This window comes from Epinephelus moara, chromosome 13, assembly GCF_006386435.1.
Source record: "Epinephelus moara isolate mb chromosome 13, YSFRI_EMoa_1.0, whole genome shotgun sequence".
Classification (NCBI taxonomy): Eukaryota; Metazoa; Chordata; class Actinopteri; order Perciformes; family Serranidae; genus Epinephelus; species Epinephelus moara.
The window spans coordinates 30,061,735-30,079,147 of NC_065518.1; the positions used below are offsets into that span (position 1 = coordinate 30,061,735).

The following is a 17,413-nucleotide window of genomic DNA, read 5'->3' on the forward strand; positions in this document are numbered from 1 at the left end:
CAGGATCAGAGGAGCAAGAGAATATAGATTACCTCGTCACATATCTCTTCTATCAAGGCCAAATAAAGGCTCTTGTTGTTATAGATCACAACTGGTTCGACTGACTGGGGTTAATAAAGTTAGATTAAATTATTAAGCCACAGGCTCCACAGTTTAGGGCCTCAAAAGTGTCCTGTATTGTTATATTACTCTTTTGACCATGACGTATGTATTCAGTTGAGGTACTTCTCATGGCGAGAGGCAAACACAAAGAACCTCCAACTTTTGTTCTTGTCTGATTTGTTTTTAAATCAAGTATTGGTTTTTCCCTCTCTTCTCCCAAACCAGTCAGCGCTCGTTTCCATGTGTTAGCTCTAGAATTTGAAAAAAAATTAATAGTTTAGACGGTTTTTCATAAATAAATTCCCACGCGCACTGCTTTTTCCCTCACGCACCAACAAACACTCGCAGTTTCACTCTACTGGCACTGTGTAATTAGACTTGCATGGCACGGCGTAGGTATGGCGACGTACTTATCAACAACGACTTGCACTGGCGACGGCGTAGGTGTGGCGACGTACTTATCAACGACGACTTGCACTGGCGACGGAGTCAGTCAGCCAGTTCAGACGTTGATGTCACACGAGAGTCTCCTGCGGTAGGAGTACCGTGGCACTATCCACCCGCCATACCACACGAGAGTCTCCTGCGGTAGTATTACCGTGGCACTATCCACCCGCCATACTGGCAGCATCAGCGCGGCTCCACACCCTCCGATGCAAGAGTACTCACTCTCCAGTAACCAGGCCGGGCCGACGGGGCAGCCACCAACAAGTTTCAACAGCGAAGGGAGCAGGGAGGTGAAGACAATATTGCAGTCCTATTGAGAAAGCTGACGGGCAAACATTGAGTTTAGCCACAAGGTACTCTGAAAACATCTCTCTCTCTCTCTCTTTATTTTCTCTCTCTCTCTCCCTCCTGTCTCTCACACATACACAGAGTTTTGGATTAATGAAAAACTGAATTGTGACTAAGAGCAAACTGCACCTGTAAACTAAGGCAATGATAATCGAGGACGACCATGCTCTTGGACTCTTCAGGGGGCGGGAGGCCAAGAGAAGATGAAATCGTTTAAAGGGGAACTAACGTTTTTTTTCACCCTGGGTCCTATTTTCCGATCTACTTTTGTCTAAATGAGTGATAGGATGTTCAGTATTTGACATTTCTCCAGTACGAAGCTAGGGCTGACCTGCCTGCAGCCCGTGAGCACGCACTATACTAAATAATAGGGCACTCAGACAGCGTCAAACAACGTCAAAATACGTCCACTAAGTGCTTTTTTTTCACACAGAAAGGCTCGTATTGTTAGTGTAATTATCTGACAACATAACGGAAAGGAGAAATGAACGTCTGTGTTTACCTTTAGCTGGAATCAGACATATTAGAAAGTTATTATTTATTTCTTTTTACTTGTTGGCAGTGATTTGTTTTCCACAGAGCTCTACTTGCAAGCATTTTACTCGCATTTGCGACTGCAAATAGTTTTGTGCGAGCAAAATAAATCATTCAGCACACTGTCGAGTACAGATTTCAACCAGCAGCAGAAACGAAAGGCGAATCCGGCCGGTTGTGGGTTGAACAGGGGTCACAGACAGGAATACGGCGGTCAAATAGCCTACGGCGGCTCCGCGGCGCAAGATAACGACTTACCGGCGACAGAGAAGTCCGACTCCAGGTCCAGTGGCCTAATTTCCTCTTTCGTTAGCGTCATGACTGCCCAGTAGTACCTGGACAACCGAGCCATGGCGGCACACAGGTATGTGANGGGTCCCAATTTTGGTACCGTGACAACACTAGATGTCACAACCATTCCATTCGGAGTTGTGCAGTGAGGCGGCTCGGGTGCCGCTTAAAAAAGTTTTCCACCACTTTTGGGAGTGGGGAACACTGCTCTCTCAGAGGCCCAAAGTGTTCCCCTAATTACAAATTAAACACTGCTCTCACCATCTCTGAAGTAACTATCGACCTGCTGGCCTCACCACAGTGCTGTAACGTTACATTAAGCGGATAGCGCTTCTGTAGATTTTTAGTCCCAGTAACGTTATATCCAGTGACGTGATATCCATTGTTGTCCCGAGGAGGCTTTTGTTGTGGACAGACACGGTGGGCGACAGACTCGACATCATCATGTAGCTCTTCAAATGTTCTCTTTAGCTCATTTTCCATATTTGTATGCAAGTACCGTAGTTGTAAAATGTTTAGCTGCCTGACAGCGAGTGACTCCACTGTAGAAGACGGTTCCATGTTTCCTATACCGTAGTTTTGTTAAGTTGTAGTCTAAAGGCCCGAACATACTCGGGCGGAACATACACGGAACGGACTCCGCGGAGGTCCGCGTGGACTCAAAGCGGATGTCCGCAAGCCCTGTACACACAAAGCTCAGATTTTACGACCACACGGACTCCGCTCCGCGCACCAGTGACTGCTCGGCATGTATTTTTCCCATCGTGGGGATTTTTCACAGACATTTTTACAGGAAACTACAACGTGGAAGTGCGCTCGACTATGAAAGCCCGACTGCGGACATTCCTCGCGGAGTCCGTTCCGCATACGTTCCGCCCGAGTATGTTCGGGCCTTAACAGTCCCTTGGTTAAACCCCATCCGCTGTCGCTTAGGCGATGTACTGTAGCTACGAGCCAATACAGTTAGGAAATGTTTTGGGCTGCAGGGCTGAGTTTCCCAAAACATGATCCTTCTTAGCAATGTTGTCTTGTTTGTGGCTTAGAAAAACTACACTGCAAAAAAGAAAAGCACCTAGCGCCCTCTAGCGTCCCCACTCAGTCATCTACAGTCAAGACGTACTCAGAGTATAGATGACACTAGTGTGCGTGCGTCAAGGTCATGGCGTGATGGCGAGCCTAGACCAGAGTCAAGTTATTTTTGGGGGGGTGGGGGGAGTAACTAAAAAGTTACTTTTCTCAGTAACGCATTACTTTTTGGTTTAAGTAACTGAGTTACTAACTGAGTTACTTTTTAATGAAGTAACTAGTAATGGTAACTAGTTACTATTTTTCAGTAACAGCACAACACTGCTCAAATCCGATGCTTCTGTACTCACTTCTGTACTTGCTATTTTGAGTAAACAGGTGTGGTCACACTGAGAGGTATGGCAAGATGCAGTGCACTATGAGTACCTGGATGGTCCACTCATACAGTCAAAATGTTGAGTGTGGAACGGTGGACACTTCCCAGCCTCACCATGTTGCCTATGTAAATAAAGGGGCTGGACCACAAACATTTCAAATTTTTGAAATGTCGACCGAGTACTGGGATGAACATTGAAGGATTGTACAGATATACATATGTACAGTATTTTTCACTACCACTTTACTGTTGTCAGGTAGAAGCCATCTCTTTGTTGACTGGGTTAATTCTGTGATCATTTGGTATCGCAAATGAAAATGCAAATGCTAATGTTAGCTTGCTAGCAAGATAACAACGGCACATTTTATCGTCAGGCATTGCCTTAAAGATTCAGTGTGTATACGATTTAGGGGGATATATTGGCAGAAATAGAATATAATAAGTTTGTTTTCTTTAGTGTATAATCATGTGAAAATAAGAACAGTTGTGTCTTTCTTACCACAGAACGAGCTGTTTATAGCGACATAGGGAGGGGGTCGTTGTTTATGGATATCACCATGTTGCACAACCATGTTTCTACAGTAGCCCAAAATGGACAAACCAAACACTGGCTCCAGATAAGGCCATTCACATTTTTGTGTTGACCTCTGTACTTACAAGCCCAACTGCAATGAGCAGTTTTGGTTTGTAATTTGGAACTGTTTTATTCAGTGTTTTTACCAGTTTAAATCACTGGGTCTGTTTGTTTTGGAGAGGAAACGCCTCGGCTCCTACTAAAACCTCCTGAACATCTAGATCTTCAGTTGTCGGAGAAAAAAGATGAGCACACATTGACAGGTAATGGACGAGCCGCCCCCATCGACATATGAAACCATGTAGGAAATATACAGTTTTGTATTGCGAAACTGCTTTATTCAGTAAATTTACCAGTTTAAATCACTGGTTCAATTTGTTTTGGAAAGGAGGAGACCTCTGTGGATAATACGGCTCATGATAAAAACCTCCTGAACGTCTAAATCACAAAAAGGTGAGCACACGTTAAGTAATCTGACAAAAGGGGCGGGCATACAATAGCTTGTGTTGGGCGAGCCGCCTGTTTCTGAGATGCCAAACAGCGTCAGAGATACAGTGATTTGTAACATGAAACTGCTTTATTCTGTGTTTTTACCAGTTGTTTTTTTCTTGTTTGATTGGGAGTACGCTTCACTCATGCAATGAACCCTTCACAATATGGAATTAATACAGTACATCTTAAGTATCCAAATAGCACCTGTATGCGAACCAGCAGTGCCTCGACTTATTTGTCTTCAGGTTACAGTTGTGGTGACAGTTTGCACCTAGCCTTGGACCAAGATGTTCATTGCATGAACGTCTTGGTCCAAGGCTAAGTTTGCACCATGAGTTAAGTCATATACACAGTTAGGGCCGAATTCACAAAGAATGAACTGCGGCCGCTGATAGCACCTTGAATTGCACTTCATTTGCACCCGCAGTTTGCTCCGTCTTAACGTCCTATTCACAAAGGATATTGCGCTAATGATATACCAGCGCAAACACGCCCACAAAGTTTGGCAGCTGAGTGCAGTTTGCCCCTGATTTGCCCCTGATTGCAATAAGCCACACATGGCAAAGTATAAATGCTGGCTTTGCGCCAAGAACACCGTGGCAGAACAATGGCAGACTTTGTTTGGCAAAGTACTGAATACTGTATACCCTCATGTAGTGATGTCTGCTGGTGAGTCAGTCTAACAGTGTCGGATGGGTTGAGGCTGTGGATTTGACCAAGTTTGACCACTTTATCACTATTCCCTCTCACTTGTAGCTGTTTTTTCGTTATCTTTTGAATTTAATATGAATTATGGAACCGTTTTTGTTCACGTTTGTTTCCCCCGTTTCGTAAAATAAATTATTGAAAGTTGCTTTTGAAGTGCGTGACAGAAGTGCGTTTTGAGAACGACCGCAGACTGTCACCTGTTCAACGCATCAATATCTTCGGATGCCATTAAAGTAATAATGATTATAATAATAATGTCAAAATATTATTTACAGACTGATTTAACAGATGATCACTGCTGCCACGATCACTGGAAAGTCTGGGCGAGAGGCTTCCACAGAGGAGCGCCCAGTTTGCACCAGCTTTCTAAAGACGTTATTTACTTCACTCAAACTGTGTGTGGCTATTAGCGCTGGTGTTAGTGAATTAGAAGTTGTTTATCAATGACGCTCATTTGCATAGAAAGGGGCAATTTTTGCGCCAAATATATGCATATTACCTCATTTAAATATGTGCAAATAACACCAGAGCACCAAGACGCAATCTGCTTGGCAGCGCAGTTAGTGGAGCATTTCACCCTCTGCGCGTGCTTTGTGAATTTGACGGTTTCTGTTTGCTCCATTTTTACTGGTTTAGTGGCCACAAAAGCCACACAATCCTTTTGTGAATTCGGCCCTTAGTGGCTAACATGAAGTTGTGCTAAGGTGAAATAAAGAGCATTTCCCAGTTCAAAATTGCCTTATATTAGTCTCGCAATTGAGAAACCTCAGGTTGTATAATATAAAAAAAGGTTTTAAAATGTGTACTCAATGTTTTTATCATCATATGACATGGAATTAAATGCTCAAACAACAACAAAAAAAGTTATGTTAAACTGACATAAAATGTCTCAAACAAAGGTCATGTGACAAATTTATTTTGTGTTTAAATTCCTGTATTGTACTAAACTAAAAGTATTGAGTGCAAGCTGTCTCCAAGAAACTTTTGAGTTGAGTGAGCAAATTAGGGTTTATGGTGTGGAAGAAAAAAAAAGGAGAACTTCAAGAAATCTAATTTCCGGGGCGTTGGTAGAGCAGTGGGTTGTGCCGGCGCCCCATGTACGGAGGTGATGCCTCGCTGCAGCAGTCGCAGGTTCGACTCCGGCTTGCGATCGTTTCTGCATGTCACCCCCCGCTCTCTCTTTCTCACCCCCTTTCACTCTGTCCAATACAATGAAGGCAAAAAGGCCCAAAAAAGATTAACAATGCATTCACCTCGTATATCATGACATGCCACTCTCCCCTACATTATATTAAATGAACTGCTTTAAACAGTTAACGTAGGGGATTCTGGCCCTGGTTTTACTTGGTATCGACACCAACTTTTGTGGTAATGACCATTCCTAACTTACTTTTACAAGCTTCTGTTTTTATTTGCACAAGTTTCAGCAAATCTAATAGCACCATCCCACTAAGTCATACTACACTCAAAGCTAGTCTGAGAATAAGATTCAACAATAGTCTACATTTAGACCGAGAAAATGTGAGTACTTTTCAGATTCTTTAAGATATAGAAAATAATAAATGTTGCATGATGATGCAAACACTAGTCAAGCAAGAACAACTGCTTACCTGACTTGGGATACGTTGCGATGATGATATCATCTGGCCGAAAAGAAAACTCCTCAAAGTATTTGAAGTTTTGAGTGTTCGCCTTTGAATGGAAATAGATCCCTTTGTAAACTGTGTATAAATCTGCCTCAGTCATGGCTCAGAGCTAAAATGAGTAGATGCCAGTAGTGTCAGCCAGGAATAGGCAGTGTTCTTGTTACTCAACTGACTAAACCTGTATGACTGCTAAAACTATTACTGTATGCATGTATCTTCACTAAAATACTCTATGGTTAACACAAGAGCTATCTTTTCTAGCAACAAACAGCTGTGTATTCAGCTGTATTGGGTGATACTACTAATAATACTCTCACAGATGCACAGTCAATATGTTTCAGAGGTGATTTCATGTCTGTTGAATTTTCAAGGTGTTAGTTCGTACAAACAAAAATGAGCATCACTGTGTTATCCTTTTACTGGTCTAAATGATGATTGACCTGAAGCTCAGGTTTTCGGCGTTGGCCTGTAACTATCAGCTACTGTTAACAAAAAGAAAGCACATGCGCTGAGATAGTAATAGGTGATAGCAGAGGGGATGTAAGGACAAAAACATAGGATAACTAAATGTAGCCCGCCTAGTTTTTCTGGTGCACACCCACAGAATTCTTTCTTTGTTTTGTTGTCATGCAACAAACGTGAGCCCAACCCTCATGGGTTTTAAGACACCATTACCATGACAATGCAGTGAGCAATCCAAAGTACATGTAATTGTACTCGAACAAAATACTCTGCTTTCTATCCCACCCCAGGCAAAGAAATTCAGTCACAAAAAAGGTTCCCCCTCTGAAACAAAACTCAAATTTTTCATAATCATCCAACCAAAAGAAATCAACATAAATAAGGATAATTTTACTGAAAAGTACATCCCTTACATCTTCATATTCTGGACAGTAAAACAAGAAATGAACCTCATTGTCAACTTCATCTAAATTACACAGCAAACAAATTCTGTCATCTTCTGGTGTGGCCTTCAGCCTTCAGATCTCTGAGGCTAATGTTAACATTTCTGAGCACAGCTGTGCACACAGAGATCTTTGTGTTTTGTTTAGATTATACTTCACATGAGGTTCCAGTGAGTGGACTTTGAGTCATTTTAAGGTACATCGTTACACTGAAGTGACACTTCTGAGGAAGACGGAAGTTTCCGCTGAAACATGTCAAGGTATGTAACATTCTAACATGCCTGATATAAAAGAACAACTAAAGTCATTATAAATAGAGAGATGTTGAGCTCTTCAAACAACTATCAGTAAGTGTGTGCTCGTAAATCACCTTAAAACCTGTCAAAAAGGGTAATGGCCCTCGTAGCTGTCTTTTTGTGCTTGACACTGTCTGCTCTTAGGTTCTTCAATGGGTCCACAGCTCCTGGTCATCTTGGCATGAGTTGCATCTTGTCCCTGCTGGTGGCCCTCCATAAATGCTGACACCCGGGCCTCATTATCTACCTCAAAGTTTTCACTCAAGGTTAGTGCTCTTTTGCAGGCCTGCTCGATCCCTTGCCCTTTCCCACCGAACTTTGGTTACACATAGCACTTGACATCATCTCTAGACTTCCATCCTCACAAATACAGTTAAACCCACCATAGTGGACATGTTTTTCCATATTGGTACATTTTGTGGCTCTCCCTAAGCTCCCCACAGCCTTTGAAACAACCAGCCTCCGGGTTAATCGTGTAGTTGGCCGCCATGGACTACCCACTGACCCACTGTCAAGCTTTAATATCTACTTTATCTTCTGGTTACCATCTACGGACCAACGGAGCGGGCCAACCAAGACCTGGGCGCAGCATCACTGCCAAAAATCCTTCCTTCTTCCTCCTTCCTCCAAAAATCCATTCAACCCCTGTTGCCATCGGAATGTGGTTTTGTTTCTGGCCACCTCTGTTCCTTCCTCATGGTGACAACTTCACTGTGCCCTTGCCCCAGGGCCAACTCCGCCGTTGCCATAGGGTGGATGGATACATGGGTGGCCTTACTGCGCACAGCTGACAGCTGACAGCAACCAGCGCATTGCTGACCACCACTGAACTTGAGCCCACAATTACTAACCAGGTCAGAGTGTTTGGCTTTCCTCAAAAGATCTTCCCCTGACAACTGATTCTATGAAACTTATGCCCCATTAATTGGGCCCCTATGTTATGGACACCATCATGAATCCCACCGTCATCAGATCAAACAAACCTCCTTTCTTCTGCCTTGCTCCAACCCTTCCACACTTAGCCACTTGTCCAACATTATCACCTCCACTGACAAAACCTCCAGGAGATCTTCCCCCATTTCCACCTTCCAAAGGACTGCAATAAAATCCCATCCATCCATCTTCGTAACCGCTTATCCTCTTGAGAGTCGCAGGGGGGCTGGAGCCTATCCCCGAGGTACACCCAGGACAGTGTTTGGAAAGAACTGAGCATATGACTGGATAAATCAGACTTGGAGTTTGTAAATGGATGTTTTGGTGTCATTTTATTAAACAAAGTTTTCTTAACAAGTTGAACACAGCACAAGGTGAGTAATTAATACACAAATAATCATTTGAGGGTGACATATTCCTTTAACATATGTTTTTCATTTGCTTATGACACAGTAAATGCATACATACAAAGTTAATACTTAAAACAATGTATCATATTTTACTTTGACTTGACTTTGTTCAGGTCCTTTAGGCTATCCTTAAGATTCTTTAAATCTTCTGTATATAACTGAAAGTGTTTTGAAGTTTACAGACCAAACTGAACCAAATCAAAATTTGTCCTTTTTTTAAAAAATTTGAATCTCTTAAACAAGTAAATACATTGGTCGTAGTATTGAGGAAATGAACCACTGAAATAAAAAAAATGCAACAGTTAGCACAATGTTCTATATGATGAATGTATGGTAAATTGCTATTGTATTTTTATTTATAGGCAGGGATGGGCAAATGAAGCCTGCTATGAAGCTTTGGGCGTTCTTTCTATTTGTGTCGTAAAAGACTGAAGCTTTAGGGCTTCAAATGCAGCAAACAAAGCGCCATCTGGTGGCTTGCAAAATGTAAAGCAGTCCCTGAAGACAAGCCGAAGAACCTGCAAGTGTGTGCAAGTGTAAATCTGTGTTACTCTGATGCTCTCATCATGAAGGGGCTGCTAACTATGGTGGCCGACACAAAAATGCAAAAACCGTTGACAGTCATTAAAGAATAAGAGGGGAGACTCTAATGGTCTGTCAGTGAGAAAGATAATAAGATTTTGGTGCATCACAATATAGTGAAAAGACTTTTATTCGTTAGTTTTAATCCCATACAAATTTATATTTGACATCTTTCATTTTGTCTTTGTAAACAGCATCAAAGTACTCTGCTTCTGCCACTGTTAGTTGGTTTTTCCAGTCTCCAACAATCCCTGAAACGCAATATGCAAAACAAGGAATCAGATTACATATGAAGGAAAGGTACATGAAACGGTTTCTCTTTTAAATTATCGTTTTGCTCAATAGAAATACAGTATGATATTTGAGTGTGCAGTAGTATTGTGTAGGTAGTCATTGCCTGCCAGTGTTTCTAAGCTCCATAGATCATATCCAATAACAGTGGAATTGAACATGTACTGTAAATGTATTATTTATTGGAACTCACCTTTCCTGAGAAAATCAAACTTTGTCTGGTCCATCTGTTCACGAGGAACAACAGAGTAATTTGACATGTTGTTCTTCTTCATGTTCTTCAACAAACATCGGTCTGCTATCTTCTCTATCACCTCAGTGTCCAGAGATTTCTGCAAGAACTGAGCGATTCTGGCCACAGAGTCCTTCAGGTCCTGCCCCACAGAGAACACACATCATTTCATACTCAGTGTACTCAGTGTTTCAATTCTCAGTGTATGACTGTGTATTCTTGTGAGGACAGTATTGTTAAGAAAATATTCAGAGGAGATTCTAGTGGGCTATTTTGAAGATTGTTACTAAATCTCACCATAATCATCTCTTCATAGGAGATGTACATGATGTGCTCTTTATCTTCAGCATTCAGCCAGCTCTTCACATGATCAAACCATGAGCCAAACATGACTAGAGGGGGGAAGGCCACAGGTATTCCATTATCATGAGCAAATTAGAACCTGAAAACTATGAAATGTGTTTTCTTTGCATTGACATTCATGGGTCTTTGACCATAACCCATAATAGATCAGGTTAAAGACCACAGCTGTTTCATAAAATACAGTTTAGTTGAGGGTTCCTGTCACTTACTGTAATGTCTATTGTATTATGAATCAATCAATCAAACTTTATTTGTATAGCACTTTTCATACATTAAAAATGCAGCACAAAGTGCTTCACAGAATAAAAACAAACAAAAATAATACATACATATTGAAAACCCACCCCTCCCACCCCCACATATAAACACACACACACACACACACACACACACACACACACAGTCAATATAGTCAATAACATAAATACTGTATGTTGTGGTGTAACAACGAGAACAACCTTTTCCATCGAGGAACTTATGGAGGAATTCATTCTGTGTGCCTGTGTTTGACAGGAAGGATGCCATCCCGTGGTAGTGAAACAAAGATGTAAACACATCTTTGGGGTTCCTCATCACATAGATAACCTGCAGTGAAGATAGGACATCCATGAATCATTTATGGAGCTTTTAAAGACCCAAACCTTTTCAGTCTTAAAAATATTGTGTGTGAAATATGACATGACATTGCAATCTGCTCTGCTTTACTTTGCCACACAGCATTAATGTGCCATTTCTTGTCAACATCTCTGTATGACTATACCACGTGCTAAAGAGAGAAAGAGCAGGCCTGTTTTTCTTATCATAGCATGACAACCACAGGTGAAACAAACAAAAATAAATAATGGCTAAGTTCTAATAAATAATGACCACTGTATGTGCTTTTTTAATCTTTCTATATAATGATGAAAACTCTGTCTGTGGGTGTGTCTGTGTGCGTGTGTCTGTTCCACTTTTTTCTCCTCACTGACTTGGTCAATCCATGTGAAATTTGGCACAGTGGTAGAGGGTCATGGGAGGATGCGAATGAAGCAATGTTACATCAATTGGCCAAAGGGGGGGCGCTATAGCAACCGATTGAAATTGCAAACTTTGAATGGGCATATCTCATGCCCCGTGTGTCGTAGAGACATGAAACTTTGCACAGAGATGCCTCTCCTCATGAGGAACAAATGTGCCCCAAGAACCCATAACTTCTGGTTATATAGATTTTCCACCATTTAGAATTTTTTGAAAAACACTTAAAATCGATCTCTTTGTAGGAAGTTTGACTGATCTGCATGAAACTCAGTGAACATAATCTAGGCACCAATATCTAAAGTAAGCAGGATGTCATCCTATGAATATTCCACTTGGAACAAGGCTGGTCAAACTACATACTAACAATAACTAATGTATGCATGTAATGCTGTCAGCTGATGATACACAGGACATCCACAAAATAAATTACGTTCGCAATATACAAGATCAAAACATATTCATAAAAAAATCACATTCATAAAAAACAAGAAAGTACCAGTTCTTCATTTAAGCCTCTGGGATGCTCAGTTTGTAAGTGATGTATCCAATAAGCTTCTCTCTGGAGAAGTTTCTTCTGTCTATCCCCTCCTCTCAAAAGTGGTCTAACCAGCTCAATCCCCATAAAGCGTAAACTACAAAGTCCATGGCCAGCCAAATTAAAGTGCCTGGCAACCGGAGATCTCTCATCCCCATTTCTGATGCAGCTCTTATGTTCAGAAATCCTAATTCTCAGTTCTCTTTTCGTTTTGCCCACATAGTATAAACCGCATGGACATTTCAACAGGTAAACTACATGTGTGGACCGACATGTGATTATATTCCTGATCCTCATTTTATTGCCTGTGTGAGGGTGTGTGAACTGGTCTCCTTTAATCATAGTGTTGCAGCTTATACAATTCAAACAAGGGAAATTACCCGGGGAAGGAGAACTTAAATTTTTTTTTAGGTTTAACATATAGATCTTTCTTAACAAGTCTGTCACTCAAATTATGAGGTTGCTTCGTAGCAAATATAGGATGGTTCACAAACTCATGTCCCACAACGGGATCACTAGACAAAATATGCCAGTGTTTTTTGACAATATGTTTAATTGGCTGAGAGATCGGAGAAAATGTTGTTGATAAAATAAGGGGCTGCTTTTTGGGAGGAGGGGGATTAGATACCAATAAACTGTCCCTATCTTTTCCTCGAACACTAGACAGACATGAATTCAACAGACTCTGATCATACCCTTTCTCTCGAAAACAGGCGCACATGATATCAGCCTGTTTCTCAAACTCCTCCTCAGCGCTGCAGATTCTCTTTATTCTTAACAGCTGACTATAAGGCAAACTTTTTTTTAGGCTATGAGGATGATAGCTCGAGAAATGCAAATAATTATTCCTATCAGTCTTTTTTCGAAAGACAGTCGTCTGTAACAGTTCAGATTTATTAACTTTCACATCCTAAAAGGCTACTGTTTCTCTGCTTGCCTTAAGTGTGAAAGAGATAGTGGGAGCTCTAGAATCAAGATATATTCTAAACAGTTCTAGTTCTTCTGAAGTCCCAGTGAACACAAAAAATAAATCATCAATATATTTAAACCAGCACTTAACAAGAGCAGAAAAAGAATTGTTATTATATACATGGTCCTCTTCAAACTTCCCCATGAATAAGTTTGCATAATTTGGACTAAATGGACTGCCCATAGACACACCCTGTCTTTGTAAATAAAAAGTGTTTTCAACCCTGAAATAATTTTTTGTGAGGACAACTTCAGACAGCTTTAACAAGTACTCTTGAATCTAAATAATAATGCAGAGCCTCCATTCCCTCTTTATGGGGCACATTTGTATATAAGCTCGCAACATCCATAGTGCAAAGCCAATCAGAGTCAGTAATTCCACTCATAGATTTAAACTTCCTCAAAAAATCAGAAGTGTCCTGTATATAAGAAGGCAAATGAGTTACAAGAGATTTAATGTAAAAATCAACAAATTGAGAGATAGGCTCAGTCAGGGACCCAATCCCAGATACAATAGGCCGCCCTGGAATGGGTTCCTGACAACTTTTGTGTATCTTAGGTAAAGTGTAAAGAATAGGACGTATAGGATGATCTTGCATCAAAAATTTGTATTCATCCTGTGATATGGACCGATTAGTTACTGCCAAATCAAGAATATTTTTAATTTCACCAGAAAACTTTGATGTGGGATCATAACTCAAGGGTGTGTAGAAAGCTGCATTGCTTAATTGATTCATAATTTCAGTACAATAGGAATTTTTGTTTTGCAATACTATAGCGCCCCCTTTGTCAGCCTTACGTATCACAATAGACTCATCTTCAGAAAGGTTTTGAAGAGCCCGTCTCTCCAGTGGTACTAGATTAGTATGACATTTATTAGCATCAGACAATGAAAATAAAGCAGAAACATCATTTTCCACAAGCCGACAAAATGTCTGTATAGAAGCGTTAGTTACTGGGGGAATAAATGAACTCTTGGGCTTAAATTTTCTGTCAGTTCGTACCTCAGTCTCTCCCACCCCGTCCCGGTATGCCGCGTCCACAGAAGGAACGCTGCGCTCTGGAACAACATTGGGGGAATTGCGTAGTACAGGGTCTTTGCAGAAGAATGATCTTAATTTGAGTGTACGAAAAAACTTGAACAGTTCAATCTTTGTGGTAAACTGATCGGCCTCCTTAGAGGGCACAAAAGACAGGCCCCTGGATAATACAGAAGTCTCATGTTCATCAAGCTGTCTCTTTGACAAATTAATTATATTGGAGGCCGCTGGCTCCTCTTTGGGTACCTGTTTGTGCCTCCTGCCGCCCCGTCGTGTCGGTCTCTTCTAGCCCCCCTGGTGTGGATGGTCTGTCGCGTGGACTCTAAAAAACGAGGCTGACTGGACATGGTTGTAGTTTCATTCCCAGACTCATCTGTAGACAACCCACTGGATGACCGGTCATATCTCCTGCGCGCTCTGTGCGCCCTCTCCGTGCGTCCGGATAGCCAGGGATATACCTGGTCATTCTTGTAGTCCAGCGTGTCACGTCGATACTTCTTGAGTTTGATCTCAGACAGTTCCCTCTGGTATGATTCAATTAAAGAGGAACAGCGTTCATTCAGCTCTTTCATCTGCTTCGAGCTGAGTTTAGATTGTAAATCCGACTGCAACCCCGAGATTTCCTGTCACGTTTTGGATAGCTTTTCCTGCGTATGCTCAATCACCAACAATATTAAATCCAGTGAGCACTTATTTAAGACTTCACACCATTTCTTGCAGAAAGCTGGGTCGTTGCTACCCAGTGTTGGTGCCTTATTAATTCTGAGTCCCCTTGGAATTCTTTTGTTTCTCCAGTACTGGGATAAAGTTGAGCCATGCAGCATATAGCGAGTCTCTTTCTTTTTCAAGTGCTCTAGGCGTTGGGATAATGAGTCCGATGAGTCCAAGATGTCTTGGGACACTTTGTGAGGAAAAAGTATCCTCTCACTGTCCGTGTCTGAGAACATGAAGGTGGAGGCCCTGGCTTCCGTAAACTTGTCGATCTCCTCCAAAAGACATACTGCTGTGCGTAAAGAGGAGCACCACCCCAAACAATTCACAAAAACAAAAGAATTGACGTGCTCGACTCACCGTTTGAAAAATCACAGGGTGCCTACCCAAAACTCACAAACTAAATAAATCCAAATGTCAGCACTCACAAATATCATATATATCAGTCTTTTAATAACGCACAGCAGTATCACAAACGGACGCGTTTCAGCACTTGGCTTTCCTCAGCGTTAATGCACAAAGTGGGTATAGCCCACATATCTAACAGACAGGACCTTGCTGAATCACTCCAGCTGGCATGAATCAGTCAATCAACCAATCGGACCCAAAGATCCACAGAACAAGATGTAAAGACAATACAAAGAGGCTGTTTACACGTGGCCGGCTATTTTCATAAACGGACATTTCACCGTCTCCGTTTTCAAAAAGATCTTCGTTTACACTTACCCGTGTATATATACACAAGAGCATGCCAAACCTGTAGGTGGCAGTGTAACGAGAAGCTCAAGCCTTCCATGTATCCATTGTCACCATAGCAACATAGGTCGCACTTTTGACACAGGCGCAAGTTCCGGCGCATACTGTGACGTCGGCTGCCTATAATTCCGTTTATCTCTGTTTGTCTCAGTTTACATGCAAACGCGCAACCGGAGTTTTCCAAAATCTCCACTCTGGCCGGAGTTTTTAGAAAGACTCGTTTTCAGAGGAGAAATCTCCGTTTGCGTGTAAACGAAGGGCACAAACGAAGGAAGATGTCTCCGTTTATCAAAATCACCGTGTACGTGTAAACGGCCTCAAAGAGTGGCCAATAGGTATGCTGAGCCTACAATCCAATTAAATTAAAATTAAAATAATCAGATGACTATCCTTAGTACGTCAAAAACTATCTCAACAGTGACTGATCAAAAAATTTTTTTGAACAGATCAAGTATAAATACATACTATGTAAACATCCAGATAAATAATGACATGAAAAAAAGTGTAATCACTCTAAAGGTAAATCTTATATAATGGCTATATCAGCCAAACAAGCAATAATCACAATACAATGATCAAACAATACCAATAAACAATTAAAAAAGTATCCTTAAATTACAAGACCAAAAAGGACAGAAAAAGATAAAAAAAGATGAGTCACCTATCCACAAGACCGAATGGGTTCCATGTTGAACATATTAAATCATGCCAGATGACAAACATGTGCACATGCTGATACCCAGCTATGGAGAAATACAGGAAACAAACATCTTTCTTTCAAAGTCCAGTGTCATGTAAGACAGTAGCCAGACTAGTATCTAATCTACCTCATCAAGACATAATGAGTAATAGGTATAAAGAACAAAAAATATAAAAAATATACAAAAATGTAAGTGGATCACCTGCAGTGTGCCACTGGAGACTGTGTGCCTGGCTCAAATAACTCAAAATACAACAGGATAATAATGTGGCTAGGATTTATTTAGTTTGTGAGTTTTGGGTCGGCACCCTGTGATTTTTCAAACAGTGAGTTGAGCACGTCAATTCTTTTGTTTTTATGCTAGCCTAACACCATCCTAAGATAGTATGTTGTGCATTATGCTATAGTTTATAGTTTAAGTTTCTTTACTTTATTAATCCCCCTGAGGAGAAATTCAGTGTTTTCACTCTTGCTTGTCAATTAACCTATATATATATATATATACATTAAGGTATTATAATGGATGGTGCATCAAAGCTAAGATAAAATAACTTTTTCTATATTAGATTCCCCTTGTATGAGCAAGTGCTTGGAACATTGTAGTAACCACTTCTGAACATCCCAAGCACCCATGTTTGTGTGACTGGATTCCATCTTTCCCAACATGTAAAATCCTCTGAACTCAAAGCTCCAAGGTGTCTCTTGAATCCAACTGTATCACAGGAATTAAAACTAATTTAATTCCTTAAAGGCCTTGATGATAAAAGCAGGGTTCCCACACATTTTCATGGATGAAATTTCAAAACTTTTCCATGACTTTTCAAGGACCCATGGTAATTTTTTTTCTTTCCCCATGCAAACATGATTTCAGCTTGCTGGCATACATGAAGGGAGAGATGGAGTGCAGGAAGAAAATGATGTAACGTTTGTGATGTACATAAAATATTGTCACACATCGATTAGTCTGAGTGGGCGGAAGTTCGCTGCATAGATCAGCCTCTCATTGGGTGGAACGAGCCACCCGCTGAAGTCCCGCCCTACCACCTCCGGTTGCAGTTTTCAACACGTCCTTTACTAACTTTTGCGGTGTTTGATTTTGCGGGGATGTAGCCATTTTTCTGCCATGGTT

General features: G+C 41.2%; 2 protein-coding genes across 2 annotated transcripts in view; both read right to left on the reverse strand.

The window, feature by feature from the left end:
• LOC126400157 (sulfotransferase 2B1-like) overlaps positions 1-6,689 on the reverse strand; it is a 46,866-nt gene extending 40,177 nt beyond the window's left edge. The window contains exon 1 of the transcript XR_007570950.1: positions 6,509-6,689. The gene's annotated coding sequence lies outside the window, so the exon portion shown is untranslated. The remainder of the gene's footprint in view (positions 1-6,508) is intronic.
• A 2,943-nt stretch (positions 6,690-9,632) lies between these two features.
• Positions 9,633-17,413, reverse strand: part of LOC126400156 (sulfotransferase 2B1-like) — a 12,272-nt gene continuing 4,491 nt past the window's right edge. Inside the window, exons 3-6 of the mRNA XM_050060684.1 lie at positions 11,015-11,141; positions 10,491-10,585; positions 10,155-10,335; positions 9,633-9,921 (exon numbers count right to left, since the gene is read on the reverse strand). Of these exons, the coding sequence (XP_049916641.1) occupies positions 9,812-9,921; positions 10,155-10,335; positions 10,491-10,585; positions 11,015-11,141 (513 nt within the window). The 3' untranslated portion in view covers positions 9,633-9,811. The remainder of the gene's footprint in view (positions 9,922-10,154; positions 10,336-10,490; positions 10,586-11,014; positions 11,142-17,413) is intronic.